We start from the raw sequence: 16,542 nt of genomic DNA, 5'->3' as shown, positions 1-16,542 counted from the left end.
CTATTTTGCGATTTCATTTTACAATGACCTCTTATGATGCTTTCCGGCCAATGTTTGTCATACCTCAGGGAGTGTTACCACCGGCTATGCCCTGCATCTCTACAACAGTGTTGCCGAATATATAAAAATTTTGGACAAGACAGGAATGAGACAAATGATGATACAATTACGATATGTGTGACCCGGGGCAAACATGGATTCTAGTACCCTATTTCCCCGCTCCCCACAATTTTGAACCTTGCTGCACCGAGGTAAATGACATAAATGCCGAGAAACGGTCGGGGCGCCAAAAAACTATTTCCTCACTACCTCTCCTCTCTCCTTCAATGTAGATCATGTATATATTAGTAATCAGGTCTTCATTCTCTCATAATGTCAAATTAAAAAGAGAAAAATATGTATTTTGCAAATTTAGTATCATTTCTAATATGCTTACAAATAAAAAATTCGTTAAATTCGTCAATGGGGAACCATTTACGGTTATTAAGTAATAACACCTTAATAATGATAATTAATTCATTACATATGCTATAACACTAAAATTAATTATAAATAATGATATTTTAAGAAGTACGCTTCGTATATGTGAGGAAGAAAATGATGTTTACGATACATTTTGCCTGACTTAGTCACGTGTTTATGGGAAGTGACAGTACACAGATTACACAGTGAGGATGGAAAATGCTCCATAAATATGTTCTTTATTTTCACTGGAAGCATTGCAACATTGGGGAAGGAATGAGAGAGTCTTTCGTTGTACTAGAACTGAAAGGAAGTTGCTGCAACAAGCCAAGGGAGGAATTTGGAAGGTCGTGCGAAGGGTTTCGCGGTTTAAGTCTTTTAGCATTGCTTTAGGACATGATCTGCATCGCTTTCTCGCAATTCTGCAAGCCACGGCCAGGGTGTGTGGCGGGGGTGAGTGCATACCAGAACAATTTTTGCCAAACATGACCCTACCGCGGTCGGGCAATGTTATTATGATCCCCTATCACTCGTGGAAAAAATGACATCTTAAATCGATCTGTTCTATACTTAATCACGAATCCTTTCTTTGAACTATTATTTTGTTCTCGTTGGTTTGGGGCACACGTACGTGATATTTGCTTCGTGTTAACAGAGTTATTTTCTGTGACCAAACTTGCCTTCTTTTTCAATAGTTTTGGCCCGTATTTTAATCATTCAAGGTTTGTATAGGCAGTCACTTGTATGTTTCTGTTTCATAATATTTAAAATCTATTATTATGAAGATGGAATCCGGTGTATGCTCTGAACAGTATGTGCGATGAAAATTGATTTCCAATGCTTATTGATACTGCATAAAGAGTAATATATAGATAATGTATAGAAGTATAATACAAGTAATACTTGTGATAATTGCAACAAAACTAAGGTAAAAATACATGATGGAAAAGCAACTTCATATTCATTAAATATTTCAAATTGAATCCGATTTAAAAACAGGGACGAAAACAGATTTCTTAGGAACTGTTAAACGTAAAATAGCTATGACTTAAAATTATGGGAATGATTTTGTGAGACCAGAGTAGAGTCCATCATTTCTTTATAAATAACTCACAAACAACAGTGTATGATACAGAATCTGTCCTAAATATTGAAAAGGTTTTGCCTGAATTTAAACACACAACATTGCATACGATTATTGAGTAAATGTGGTAGTGTAGTCTATTGGCAGGAATCATCATTTTTACAACTCAGATTTGATCCTAAAGCCTTCCGCCAGCATCTTAGTGCGAAGCTCATATTACTCATAATCAAGGGTCATACTGCCTTTTAAAAGACTTAGGACTAAATTCTGGCCCCAAGATACGATTTATTTAAATGGGCGAAGAAGAACCGAGAATTTTCCTTAGGGAACAGATTCGAGATATGCAATGGTGGCTACTATTTGTGGGAATGATATTGCACTCGCTACGACACTGATTGTTATTTGAAAGAAACAAATATCCACATTCACAGTGAACGACTAGATGCATAAATACTCATAGGGCGAGGAGAAAATCAGCTTATGGTAACAGTATCTCCTTATAAAAGTGTTATTATTAACGCTTCCTACGGCTACCCTGAATTTGTTTAATAGATTGCGCAATTCAACGGAGTAAGATGTATTTATTCAGACTATAAAGCTGATTTCTGGTTCGCAAACCAATTGTACCAAATATTTTTAACCTTTTGATCAAAAATTATTTCTCATTTTCCCGGAATGAAAATCCATAAAAAAATGCCTCCTACACCCAATCTATGCCTGCTTCACCAGAAGGCAATGTCTGTTGCAATCAAGAGGATCGGTCCGGTATCGACTTCTACACCTGCGAGCGAGAGCGGGGCCCAAGAACTCAGCAGAAGAACTGCGATTTAGCTCATCACATTACATAGATTACCTTGATAATGTAGCCTTAGGACAACATGACGAGATGACATTCCTCACGGATCAATATTCAAGAGGTAACGTTTACGTTTGCAATGCTTTTATTTCGTTGCAAATTGCAATAAATAAATATTTTAGGAGAAAAAGAAGAATATCATATGGCAATGATCCCTTATATTGTATTTTACAACTCTTAGGACTCCTAGGTTGGTCGAATGCTAACGAGAAAAGCATGCGCCAGTCATGTATGTGAAATACATGACTTTTTTTGGTTTACACTCTTTGATACACTGAAGTGCTTGAAGTTTTTACATAACTTGGAACTTGCCAAGAGGAATATAGCAAAATAATTCATTATTTTTCATTCCTGACACTCAAGACAGGTGATTGGTAATCTTACCGAGATGTGAAGATCTGGGGTGAGAATATTAATGTCATATAAATATTCAGCATAAATTCTAGAGAAAAAAATTTAGAGATAATTAAAGGATTTTTTCAATTTTCCTTATGTGTATTTATCGACCAGAATTATTGTGCATGTGAAGTGAAATAACATTGAATCCTGCGTACACATATATATTAATCAAATCATAAATAAATTAGATGTCCCAGCATGTGCTAAATATGTATATGAAATTCAATGAATATGTAAATCGGCACTTATGCCTCCAGCAGGGACGAGAGTATCTTAAATACTGTTTTTAGGGAAAATAATTATCCAACGTTCATTCATTTAATACACCTAGATTAAATATTGGCGAGAAGACCAGACTAAGCATAAATTCGCTATTAAAACGATCCATTTCAACTTAAAGAACTACTAATTAACCGTAAATAAAAATACTGTGGCAACACTTGCAGTTGCTATATTGCTTTTATTTATAGTTATTTATATAAATATATATATATATATAGAGAGGGAATTGCATTTCTTTTATTTGTCTTAATAATGATCTAAAACTCAATGTTTCCATGGCCGTAACAAAAAAAATAAAGCTGGAAACTAATTTTAATATAACTTAATGTCATTATAAAACTTTTAATCCATGATTTTGCCAAATATAATCAATTTTTCATAAAACGAAAAAACATAATAAAACAAATTGGAATAAATATTTATGTTTTCTCGCTTTATAAGATAAAAACAAATATTAAATGGATTTGCAAATCGTGTACTTCGAGAAAAATATTTGATCGCTTATCAGCGTGGACCCAGACGCAGGTTTTTTTAAAGACATACATTCACCATCTTCATTTTTTGCCTCCATTTCCAAGGATGATTAAATCGAAAAGTGGGACTGTCATTTATATCAGCCCTAAAATCTCGGATTAAGCAAACAGAACGCAATCCACGAACATTTTTTGAAGCCCGCGGGAAAGGCAGTATATATAAAACCCTTCGCTGAACAAATTCCACACACCAATTTTGTCACTGGATTAAGGCAGAGAAGTGTTTGAAGATGATGTGGATCGTATTAGTGGCTTTAGTTTCACTGACACCAACAACTAAAGGTAATGATCCTAAATATTTTGTTACCTCTTGGGATTACTGCTGCTGCCAGATAAAACAAATTGTAAGATTAGATAGAGAAATTGGCATTGATCAGTCAATGTAGGTTCTTTCTCAGATAAATATTGCGAACCGAAGGTTAGTTGATGCTGAAAATGATCGCAAAGCGAGCACTTGTTGATAGCGTTAGCATTTCATTCCTTTAGTACGGCAAGAGCCTCCCTTCCTCCTCTGCGAAAAAAGTAACATTATATTGAAGCCGTTTGGGAAGCTTTGGGAATCTATAATGTGTTCGGGATATGTGCAAACTTATAATTTGAAGCAAATCCAAAGGAGTGCAAAAGAGACAGAAGTATAATCTAAGCGTATTTCAGCAAAACATAAAAACGAAGTTAATTTATTTAATGAAAGAAATTCACTCAGTTCTGATGTTGATGAAGCTTGTGAGACGAAAAACGAAGTACAGCAGTTAAAAGAAGCAATGTTTACAATACCATTTTTTGAGTGCAGTCACTTTTTAACTGTCATAACAAAAATTCACTTGATTCCTCCTGAATCACTGTACATCATTGTAACAATAAAAAGGAAACGCTTTCTTGCTGATTAGAAAAGAAAACGAAATGTCATTTCCGCTTCAAATTTATGCTCAATGACAGAACTAAATTGCGGTAGATATTACATTTTCAAGGTTCAATATCTATATCCAAAATCAATTGTTTTAATTGTGAATAAGTATTATATTATTCGCAAAATGTTTCTCTATTGTATCACTATCGGTCTATACCTGCATTCTCAGGGGCGTCCACATTACAACACTTAGCTTTGGGTGTGGTCGCTATAGGTGGTCCATCAGAAAGACGGTATATTACAATCAAAATCCATCACCAGTTATTCCCTTCCCTCTCGCCTCTCTCTCTTTCCTATCCTCTCATGCGAACCGCTCAGACTAGGGATGAATCGTTACTACACTTCCATTACCCACTATCCCAATTATCCCCCTCCCTGTGTTTCATATTCTTTCCCTTTTCTTCTCTCCTTATTTTACCCAGAGACATCTTGAGTGAGTTTTGCGACCACATCTCAGCGCCATAGCCCCCTTAGAGTATTACTGAAATTCAAATGTAACTTGCAAATCAATGATTTGAAATTCATTGATTCTATAGGATTAGTCGAGAGTGTAGGTTCCAGTGATGTGTGTATGGAAAGCCATGGCCTGCGGTAGGATTGAATGAATATTTAATAATTGGAGGTTTAGATCACAGAGGAGGGCTGTAGCATGATTTGAGAATGATAAGAGATTTCTCCTTTGAAACCACCACATTTTGAAAAATTAATTTAGCAAAAAATATTTGCCAAGTATTACTCCCAAAGTAATGGAATAAATATTGAAAATAAAAAAAACAGTTTCTGGCGTCACTTGGTGGAAAATCTACATATTGAAATAGAAATTCAAACCACTTGGTTTTTCCACATGGAAATTTTTTTTATTTACTACCTAAGTTTTGTTATGGTATAACATGTACTTTAACCTGATGATGCAATACCATTGATAAACCTCGGCAGTTAATAAAAAATAAATGTTTCTATGTGGAAAAGCCAAGTGGTTTAATTTCTATTTCAAATGGAAATTAATTCATCCATCAATGTGTAATCATTTGAGAGCTTTTTATTAATCTTGAGTCATGTGAAACTGAACGATTTTGATATTTCAAGCCTTTAATCACTAGACTCCTTCCTGCATTATGTATGCATTAGCCCGTATCCAGAATATATATGCATATTTAACACAAAAATCAAAGGTGAATGAGAGCTAATATTTTTAAAAATCATGATAGTGACCACCTGATATATGCCAAAGCATAATAGCTTCGAATTCAGCAGATTACTTTATGATAATAAAATACATCATCTTAAAACTAATAAAAATGTCACATATAAAATCTAAAAAAGTTATTGAATTAGTTGGTAACATGCAAAAATGGTCTGTTTGAAATACCCCACCAAAGCAATTGTATGTCTATTGATTAATGTTTACAATTTCTATACTAGATATCTCACACTGATTTTTTTGGGGACACAATCATTTAAAAATTATTTGTTGTCTATTTCTAGTGCAAGACAATCAAAACTCCTTGTCATAGTTAGAAACTAATTTTAGTTTGAAAAAAATTTTTCGCAACTTATTTCTAAAATTTTTATCACCATGAAGAGCAACAAAAGTAAAAATTGAATTACATATGTTGAACAGCTTGACATTTTCAAGGTGGGGATGAAGCTAATGTATCTTTAAGGATTAAAAATACCGATTCTATATCTTTTTTATTGATGTAACTTCTTATTATAGGTGCCCCCTTCAATGTGAACTTTTGGAAACGTGAAGGCCGAATTGTGGGTGGAAAATTGGCAAGTGAGGGAGAATTCCCCTATGTGGTAAGTTTTTACTGAAATATTTCAGCTGCTCATTTTGAACACTTGATGAATTTGAAAAAATCTAAATTTATAGATGAGAAAATGTATCTCTATAATGTCAAACAGAGCAACATATTACTGTGTAACTCCTTCCTATAGGTTAGCATACTTCGGTATGGACATACACTTCATTGTGCTGGTTCCATTATTGATGAGGAATGGGTCCTTACAGCTGGTCACTGCGCTTCGTAAGTTTTCTTTTATCAACTCAAACTTCAAATGCTAGACATAATGATTCATGCTTAGGAACTCGACTTTGGGGAATTTTTCATATTCTATCATCTAATTCATTACAAAAGTGTACATATATTTTGCATAATAAACTTGAATCTTAATTAAGGTAGAATCTGTGTCGATAACATAGATGAAGAATGATGGAAGTATTTTCATAATTTCCTTTACCCCATGGGACATTAAGGTTAGCCGAGTGTGTTTTAAAATACTACTAGTACACATTGATCAGTTAGCATTTGCAAAATTATGATAAATTTTAATTTGTTAACTAATTCTTCATCAGAAACACCATAATTTTAGAGCACTGATACTGTATTATTTGAGTAAAAGAATACTTCAGTATTACCTGACCAGAGTTTCTGGGTAGATTGAGTCATTATGTTGTTATCATTATGTCATAAGAAATTAAAGATAAAAAGAACTTATTTTTCCTTATTTAAATTCAAATCAGAGAAGGGAAAACAAACACATCTCCATCATGATGGGGGTACAGGTATATTTTTTCACAGATATGGTTGCTGAAATATGCACATATTTAATTAATTGTGGAGGTATTATCAATCCTATAGCCTTTTGAATATTAGTTCAAAAGTAATTTTGAACCTAGAAAAGTGAAAAAATTGAAATAGAAGATTTTTTTACCAGGGTGCATACTGATTTCCAACCTATATATGTGTATTTCTGCATTACACATGAGTTTGCCTTTTTCTATTTTGCAATCATTCCTTATCAAACAAAATTTTGGCACCTATCCCATGTCAAAAGCTTTTATTATTTACAAAATACTGTATTACAAAATAAATTCACCAGTAGAATCAAAACTATATATACCTTCATAGGATACCTGTTGTATTGTGTTGGATACTTAATCTAGATATGCAACAGAAACAAGTTGAGTCCACAAGATTTTATCAATAGTTTGCAAAGGCAAAGGTGATAAGGGACTATTTTGAGCCAAGGCCTCATTTAACATTATATTTAATTTTCTGTAACATTTTGCAATTACTATGCATTTACCAATCGATTCTTAATTATTTAATAGTTTTTATGTTTCATGCCCCAACCTTTTCCTCTGGTCAGGTCTGGTCAGTTTTGAAGAAGTTTACATAGATGTGTTCTGGGGTGTACACCCTCTGGAAACCTGGTTTTGAAAAATAAAAGGTGTGACTACGGGAGACACAAAGTAGATGTTTCTCCCCTTTCTAATCAAAATTAGCTTTTTAAAAGATCACATGAAATGTAGCATTTCTCTATTATTTAACTTAATAATGGATTCTTTCACAGTGATGTAATAAAATAAACCCTCAAACATACTACAATCTTAACTGTATTCCTTTTGTATGCATTAATTTAATTTTTACTTAATTGTTTCTTTGCCAAAGATCTTTAAATTTGTCTTATCTTTGCTTAACAATAAAGAAGGTACCCCAAGAACTTCACCCAAACCAGATTTATATTTGCCTCAGGTATGTTTTATATATATATATATATATATATATATATATATATATATATATATATATATATATATATATATATATATACACATATATATAACATATACATATACATATATATATATATATATAACATACATATATTATAATAGAAACACAAAGAAAGGAAACTCACATATGTAGTTTTGACATTTCAATGGCACAACCGTTGTCATCATCTGTGTTTTCCTATATTTGTGTGTCGTCAAATAGCGTTCCATTTTTAAGACACATACACACACACATATTTATATATATAAATATAAATATATATATATATATATATGCTTTCGTAGACGTAACACGGAAGTGCCGAATAGTACAATACACAGTAACACACAATATAGAAACACAAAAAAAGAAGAACACTCACACGTTATTTCTTGATATTTCGACGGAAACAATCCGTCTTCCTCTGAAGATATAGAAGTCACTTCTATATCTTCAGAGGAAGACGGATTGTTTCCGTCGAAATATCAAGAAATAACGTGTGAGTGTTCTTCTTTTTTTGTGTTTCTATATTGTGTGTTACTATATATATATATATATATATATATATATATATAAATGTATGTATATTGAGTTAAGACTTTTTTCTGTTACCCAGTTAATCATTCAATATTTTTAGGCATTGTTATCGGAATATTTGGTAGCCAAACCAAAAATGTGCACCCATTCATTTTTATGAACACAAAACTGAGGGTTGTTTCTGATGTTATTTAATATAACTGAAGGACCCCATCAGTAAGCTATGAAGAAGGCCCCATAAGTTCTAATAACATCATTGAGAGAATTAAACCATCTTGTATGTAGGTGAAAGTGATGAATGAAAGGCCACCAATGATTATAACCCTGCTGCTGAAAATAGTTTTAATTTCAACTTTATTTTCAATCAATCTATTTAGATCATACCCAATGGAAGCGATATCTTTCCGTGCTGGGAGTTTGAAATGGGCTCATGGAGGCAGTGAACACAAAGCAGTCAAACAAATTCTTCACCCTACCTTTGGGCGGAAAAGCTCAGGCCAATACTTTGATGACATAGCACTCTTCAAGGTGGGTGCTATTAAAATGTAACACAAAATTGATGATTAAGTCACCAGTTTCGTTCCTAACATGCATCAAGTAATAATTCAACATTATTATGCAGGTATTCCCACCCTTTCTGCTGAATAATAAAACAGTGGGCTCCATTCAGCTTGCAGAAGAGGGGAATGAAACTCATAGTGGAAACAGATCATCAGTGGCAGGGTGGGGAAGCATTAGGGTGAGTATTTATTTTCCGAGTGCCAATGAATTCAATTTGATTGAATGGGTTCACTTCTGTATGGGTCATATGATATGAAAGCTCCATGGATCAGTTATGCTGAATGCTAGGAGACATTATGTTATTTTGAAAGTACATTTGTATATTCATTTGTCCAAGTCTTCTCTGATCACTGGTATTATGCATGATTTTTTTGGAGAAATATATAGCTAGTTAAAGTTGTTTTTGTATCTGTATAAAGGTAGATAAAATGTAAACATCCTTCTAATAATCAGGCCACCCTTTTATATTAATTAATGCCAATCAGAAAAGAAATACTTAGTTATTCCACATATATTTTTATATACACGACCCAGGTTTCACTTACAAAGTCATCATCAGGTAAAGTACAGAAGACACAAAGCTTTATTTAGAAGACAGAGAAGAGGAGGGGGGAGACGTTTGAGAAATGGGAGGAAGGGAAAGAGAAGATGATGACTTTGTTTGTCTTCTATGGCAGTACAAGTCGAAACCTAGGTCGTGTCAAATAAAATATATGTGGAATAACTAAGTATTTCTTTTCCAAAATGAATCGCTTCCACAAAGTGATGCCTCAACCCATTCTATTACTTAATGCCAACTTAAAATAATAATAATTTATTTGGCACCATTTAGATCTTTCATGCACCAATATTTATTTCCCTAGATTTATCCAATTTTGTTTTGAATTTCAGCGGATCTAATAGAAAATTTGACTTGATTTTCAGTATTATGGACCAACCAGTGACAGACTGCTCAAAGCACATATACCAATTGTGAGCAAAAGTGAATGTTTTGATGTTCTTCAGATACCTGAGAATGAAATATGTGCTGGATACAGTTATGGTGGAACTGACACGTGCCAGGTAAATATTAATCCACAGTACATATGTAATAGAACTCAAAACATTTCAACTGGCATGTTAACATAATATTCATGGAACATCTTAGTATTGCATCAATCGTATCACACAGAATTAGAAAAATATTCAGTAACACTCTTTTCTAATTTTGCAGGGAGATTCAGGTGGTCCCCTGGTGATAAATAGAATTCAATATGGTATTGTATCCTGGGGAGGTGGGTGTGGAAATCCTGGATATCCAGGGGTTTACACAGAGGTTGCAGCATATAGGCCCTGGATTAGGGAAAATTCTGGAGTTTGAGAGAAAGGGAGTTCTGCCTTGCATTCAAATCAACAAGAGTGGCTGGAAATGATCTGATATTTTATACTAAATACAAAGTTTATAAATAAAGAAAGTACACCAAGGGGGTGTGGGTGTAAGGAGTGAACTCTATATACTGGCATCAGTGGAATGTTCTTCTGATGTCCGCCACCTGTGATTAAAGAAGCAAGTGCCATTTGAAGAAACTTACTCAACTTTGAATGGGTGCAGTGGGACCTAATGGAGGCATAATCACTGATATATGCTCAAACAGTAATATTATGCAGCTGCAGAATTGAATCTTAAGGTCCTTAAGAGAAGGATGGATTGATGATACTATGATTCACTGATCATAAAAGTATTTTATTTTGTTAAGATTTTTCTCAGACTTATTTATTAGTGTAAAGGATAGGAACATCCAACTTGATAAATTTCTATCCATTATCAATATGCACTCAAACCCATGTTTTGAAATATGTGAGTGTTTGATTCATTAATATTTATAGGAAGTTGTAATTTTACTTTACAACTGAAGTAAAACTTCTTAAAATGTCCGTTTGATGTGCATATTAATTAAATTAATAAATTATTATAATTCTATTAATATTTATAGATGTTATATTGTTGTTACATATTTAATAATTGTTAATAAATGTCTTAATACTGTTTTATGAGTAATAAAATAATTTAAAAAATAAGAAAAGTAACTGAAAGATCTACCTAAAAGTAGTTGGTTACCTATCCGCTTCATCCTCCCAGTACAGTATCATTCAGCCTTATGTTTGAATAGCTAATTAATAAATAATGTGCATATATTTTTAAAGTGAGATTTTCAAAGATAATATTGAATAAGTAAATAGAATACAAAAATTCCCATTTAAATGCAAGATTAATACGAGTATCATTACTCTTTGGTAGAACGGGAAAGATTTTGAAGCATAATTTATTTTCAATAATTCACTAACCATTTAAAGCAGGAAAATGAAAGATATAATACGTGATAAATTGTGACTGGGATCTACTCACCCAACTCTACACAACTGGAAGAAGGCATTGGCGGAGATCCTCGTGGAAACAACGACCAGACTGAAAAATATCACACCCACAATCGCGAGATAATCTTTAAATAAACATAATAACCGACCTGATTTGACAAGATACGGCATCCGCGATTGATTTGGTATGTATCTCATCCTAGCCGCTTGTAAGTGGTGCGACCCATTTGAACGGCAATTTTTTATCTAGACGCCGATTTAGGCAGCTAATGGTGTTGGAAGGAAAAGACTACCTAAAATAAACAGAAAAACTTATGGTTGTAACAGTGAGGTGAAGAGATGGTAGTCTGCGGCGTAAGTAGAGGAAGAATCACTTTCTGTTTCGGCGTTAGCATGTAAATTTATCTTTTATAATTTGATGAAGAAAATAATAATGAATGATAGCGGAACTAATGAAAGAGGGAATAGACCAGGACAGTCAGCTTTTAGAAGGTCTTAGGGCCTTAGATCTTTGTGCATCGCATTCTGTGCTGCTTTACTGCAAAGTTATTACGTTACACGATACTTCCCCTTGCGGTTCGTCGTGTTTAACAAGAGCCTACTATTTTTATGAGCTTAAACTTTAGGCTAATATGATCGTTAATGAGTTTACTATGCGGAAGGGTTGAGTAGTGCATCGTTTCAGAATAGTTCCAGTGGTTTTTCGAATTGATTTACACCTTTGTGTGGACGGTTTGAATCAGTGACTGCGAATTTCTTTTATCATATTGTTCGGCATTCAAATGCCAATTTGTGGTCTCTCTTAAATTCCCGAATTTTCTCGTCCAGAAATCAAATGTAGAGGTGGATTCATTCCACCCGAAGCCGCTTTAAAAACAAACGATGTGTACCAGTGCTTTAGGTTAAGTCGTGAATGCCATTGTTATTATGAACATGCTGTTTTCTATGCACTTTGTTCAGTTGTTGAAATAACATTATTCTGGCCATTAAATCAATGAATGCGTAATCAGGATAAAATTGAAAATACACGAAATACACCTATTATTTATTTCCCATATTGCCCTTTTACCTATTCGTTCGATGAAACCAAGTAAAGCTAAGTACTATAAACTCCATTGGCTGAATCTCAATTTAAGTATCATCATTGATGTTCATGACATCTTACTGCAAACTTAGAATTACCGCTCACCTGTTGTTCCACTACACTCAATATAGTTATTATAAATATGTCATATTATCTTTACAGTCGTCATAAACATAACTGACTAATAGAGGTCGATTAATTTTCCACATTGAAGCCAAACATATGCAGGGGTAAAGATGGGTTGAGTTAAGGTATATGTCAATAATTGTAAGATGGAATACCGCAATTAAACTTAATAACCTGGTGATAGATGTCATCGTCAATGGTAGTGATAAATCTTTTTCAATGATTGGCAAAGAGGAATGCAGTAGATCCTCCAAATGTTAGAGTTTTTTAGAATTCCGCGATTTAGATCCAACCATATCTAATGGAACCCAAATGTTTTCGGAGAATCAAGAAATAAGTTAAAGAACTATCAATATTCTTAGGGAAAAACCAAACGCACTAGCTGAATGTTAAGTTCGTTAATATTTTATTCAATAAACGTAATCCTTATTACATATTCAATTGGAACAATAATGCGAATAAAAATATCCCTGAACATTTTGAGCATTTAGGTTTTCTGATCAAGTGAATACCGTGCCTTCCAGACCAAAAGTACCGCGAAACAGAATTTCCGTCGCAACAGAGAATTTTGATTCAGACATTACTTCTGCTAATTCGATTGGAACAAGTCAAATTTGGAGGATGTGGTCCTTTGTCAATCGTCTGTTTGTTTAACTGCTAGCAAAAGGCGGCCCTTCAAATGGATAAATTTCCTAATGGAATCTGGTAAATTATTATTGAACATTTCGCCCTATACAAGGATATTTCGAGAGAGAAGACAATGAAAGGAGTGGATCTAAATTTCTCACTTTCTCCTAAAAGAATTTCTAATGGAGGATCATATCAATTTTATTATTTTACTGTGTGAATGTGATAAATGTTCTCGCTATCTCATTTTCCACAAATAAAATGTTCCTTAATGTAGGCAAGGAAAAATGTACTCACATTTTTAAAATAATTTAACAAGTAACGATGAAAATCAAAATAGTACTCGTACCTCAGAATATGAAAAATTACACATTAAGCCTTGCGTACCGTCGAAAGCAAAATGTGCCAATATTTCGAGGATGATCCTCAATAATTTTGGTCTGACGTCAGTAATATACATGGGAAACGTCCTATTGTACATTAATCGAGGGCAGAAAATTTCGAAATTGCTACAAACAGGGAAAAAATATAACATCTTAAACAATTTATTTCAGAACGGATGCAGAAAAAGTATATGTGCACGAAACGAAGTCTCACTCACACTTCAAGAGATTTAGAGAGGCATATTCAGGCATTGTCCAAGGAAGAAATAGACAAATAGGTCCGAAATGTAAAAACAAACAAAGCTCCAGGTCTTGTAAAAATTAACTGAAGAATACTGAAGGAACTTACTGAAGACTTCGCGTCTAATTTAAAAGCAATGATTTTGAAGAGGAAGACTCAGGAAGGGAATCCTGATACTTTCGCTGAAGTGGAATATCTAGGGTTTTAATTTCCCAAAACTTCATAGAAAGGATACCCTCAGACCAAATTTAATGACCTAATTAAAAAATTAGTATTCAGTGGAATGAGACCGACTGTGGTTTAACTTCATTTAATAAATATATTTGAATATACCTGTATGACAATAATGGTTGATCCTGTGAGTATATCTCCGTTCTGACCTCGATTTAATACACAGCAACTCGATTACTTTTACATAACTACCACCATTTAATGATCCAGTAAAACATACTAATTAATAAAGAACTCATACAGGTAAATACTATTGACGTTGATAAGAACATCTGAAAAAGGACAGTCCAGCCTTACCTCCCCACTTAATGTTGCCCCTTTCGAACATTCAATACATTCGCCATGCACATGAAGAGTCGTAGGCACAAGTTAGCGTTTAGTCACTAATCTCTTCTCTATTCCATTTAACTACAACACATTTTAATAATAAAATTAACAGAATACCGAAATAAGAATGCATGGAAATCCTGCTCGAATATCTCTTAATTTTAGAAATTTTAATATTTTCTCCACGAAACTGAGAGCGCACTTGCTTGCAAGCAGAGCAGTTTGTACGCTCATTTTATTGGGTGCTAACCTTGTCTTGTTCTCATAAAATATTAATTTAAAAACTAAATTTTGTGACTTTACGCAATTTTTGTCCACTTTTAATTTTTTAAATTAATTAGGCAAATGAGAAACCAATAAAAGTAGTCATCGTTTTGTTAATATTTTTAAATCGCAGCATTACGTTCGAAAATTTCTTTTCCAAATTAAATACAAAAATCGACTAATTAATATTATCTACGTAAATACCTTTTTAAAAAATGATTCTGGTTAAGTGCAAACTTAGAGCACAAACGGTTAGTAATGTCTGGATATCGTAATTATCGACTTAATTACTTTAAATAGACCATTTGAAAAATAAACACACCTCCATGTGTTGAGATTATCGAAGATTTAAACATTTAACTGTCATGTGAAGAACCATACCAATCACCATGCATCGCTGTTTCGGTCTAACTTATGAAAAATAATTACACTTTGGTATATTTAAGTTCGAGTAACTCGTATATATACTAAATCCAGAAGATTTTTCGCACTTCTATTATGCAGATATAAAAAAATCATAGTTCTTCTTATAACCAGACTGATTTGTAAATATCATTTCATATTTTAATAACTTAGTATCCCCTTTGCACATAATTCATTGATTGTGAGTAACGGAAAATATGTATTGAAAACGTATGCTCATATGATAATTTCCTCCTCCTTAACTCCTTAATTACCTTATGTAAGGCGACTTCGTTAAAAAATAGATAAAATATGATAGCGGATTAAATGCATGAAGAAAACCTTATCTTTTTGCTCATTCGATTTTTTGTATCAAAAGTCAGTATCTATTTTAGGCTATCCTCACTCCCGTCAGTTTACAAAAAACAATTCTCTACTTATCAAGTGCCCGTCAGTTTTAGATCCATGACGTAAAGAAGTGCAGATCTCGTTTTCAGTACACCCCCCCCTTTATATTCGATACTTTCATCATTGATTCGACGACACTTCGTAGCGTCGAAGAAGATTCCATGACGACGGCTTTGGCGATAAGGTGACATTAAGGTTACGATAGCACGATTTTTACGATGATTTAATTAATTTTTTGATTCTTACTATTCGACGATTCAACTAAGACGTCTTTGATCGCCATTGAATTGATCGCGAAGGTAAACGGTTATCGAGATGCGAGATAAAATTTTGACGTCGTTTTCCCTCTCGTTTTTTAAATGGGAGTGATGGGGTGTGGTAGAACTCTTATATGATACCTCCTATTTACTGACAAAATTCCCGATGAGACTTAAACACCACTAGATAGTAAAATCGGCCCACGTGACAGTAGCGTTTGGCGCGGCGTGAAATCAAAGAAATGGAAAATATCACCGGAAGCCGGTGTGATGACTAATGAGAAATTTTCCAATTTTTATGACATAGGTGGAAAAAGTAAAGACTTTGGCCATCGAGCAACGATTACCAAGAATAAAAAATAATTTCCAAGAACGGAAGCAACATGCTCAATGATGGTGGCTCAATGACACATTTTCCAGATGAGAAAGTCAAATTGAGCATATTTGCATTTTGACGAAATAATACCGTTAGAAGTTGTCCAAGATTCAGGTCTAATTATTTAATAATGAGACCCCTTAGGGTAGAACGTCTAACGATGATATTTTATTTTACCGCGGATAATTAAACAAATATTTTACCGGAACGTTGGAAAATTTTGACCTGTAAAAACAACCTTCGCAATCATTCTAATGGTTGGTTCGATGTCAATTTC

At 33.5% G+C, this 16,542-nt stretch overlaps 1 protein-coding gene across 1 annotated transcript in view; it reads left to right on the top strand.

Moving 5' to 3' along the window:
- Positions 1-9,010: 9,010 nt before the first annotated feature.
- LOC139690457 (prostasin-like) overlaps positions 9,011-16,542 on the top strand; it is a 39,574-nt gene continuing 32,042 nt past the window's right edge. Inside the window, exons 1-4 of the mRNA XM_071587912.1 lie at positions 9,011-9,151; positions 9,246-9,362; positions 10,109-10,246; positions 10,398-10,538. Coding sequence (XP_071444013.1) covers positions 9,011-9,151; positions 9,246-9,362; positions 10,109-10,246; positions 10,398-10,538 — 537 coding nt within the window. The remainder of the gene's footprint in view (positions 9,152-9,245; positions 9,363-10,108; positions 10,247-10,397; positions 10,539-16,542) is intronic.

This window comes from Hetaerina americana, unplaced genomic scaffold, assembly GCF_022747635.1.
Source record: "Hetaerina americana unplaced genomic scaffold, ioHetAmer1.1.p SCAF_3, whole genome shotgun sequence".
In the NCBI taxonomy this organism is placed as follows: domain Eukaryota; kingdom Metazoa; phylum Arthropoda; class Insecta; order Odonata; family Calopterygidae; genus Hetaerina; species Hetaerina americana.
This window is presented reverse-complemented; position numbering and strand designations above follow the sequence as displayed.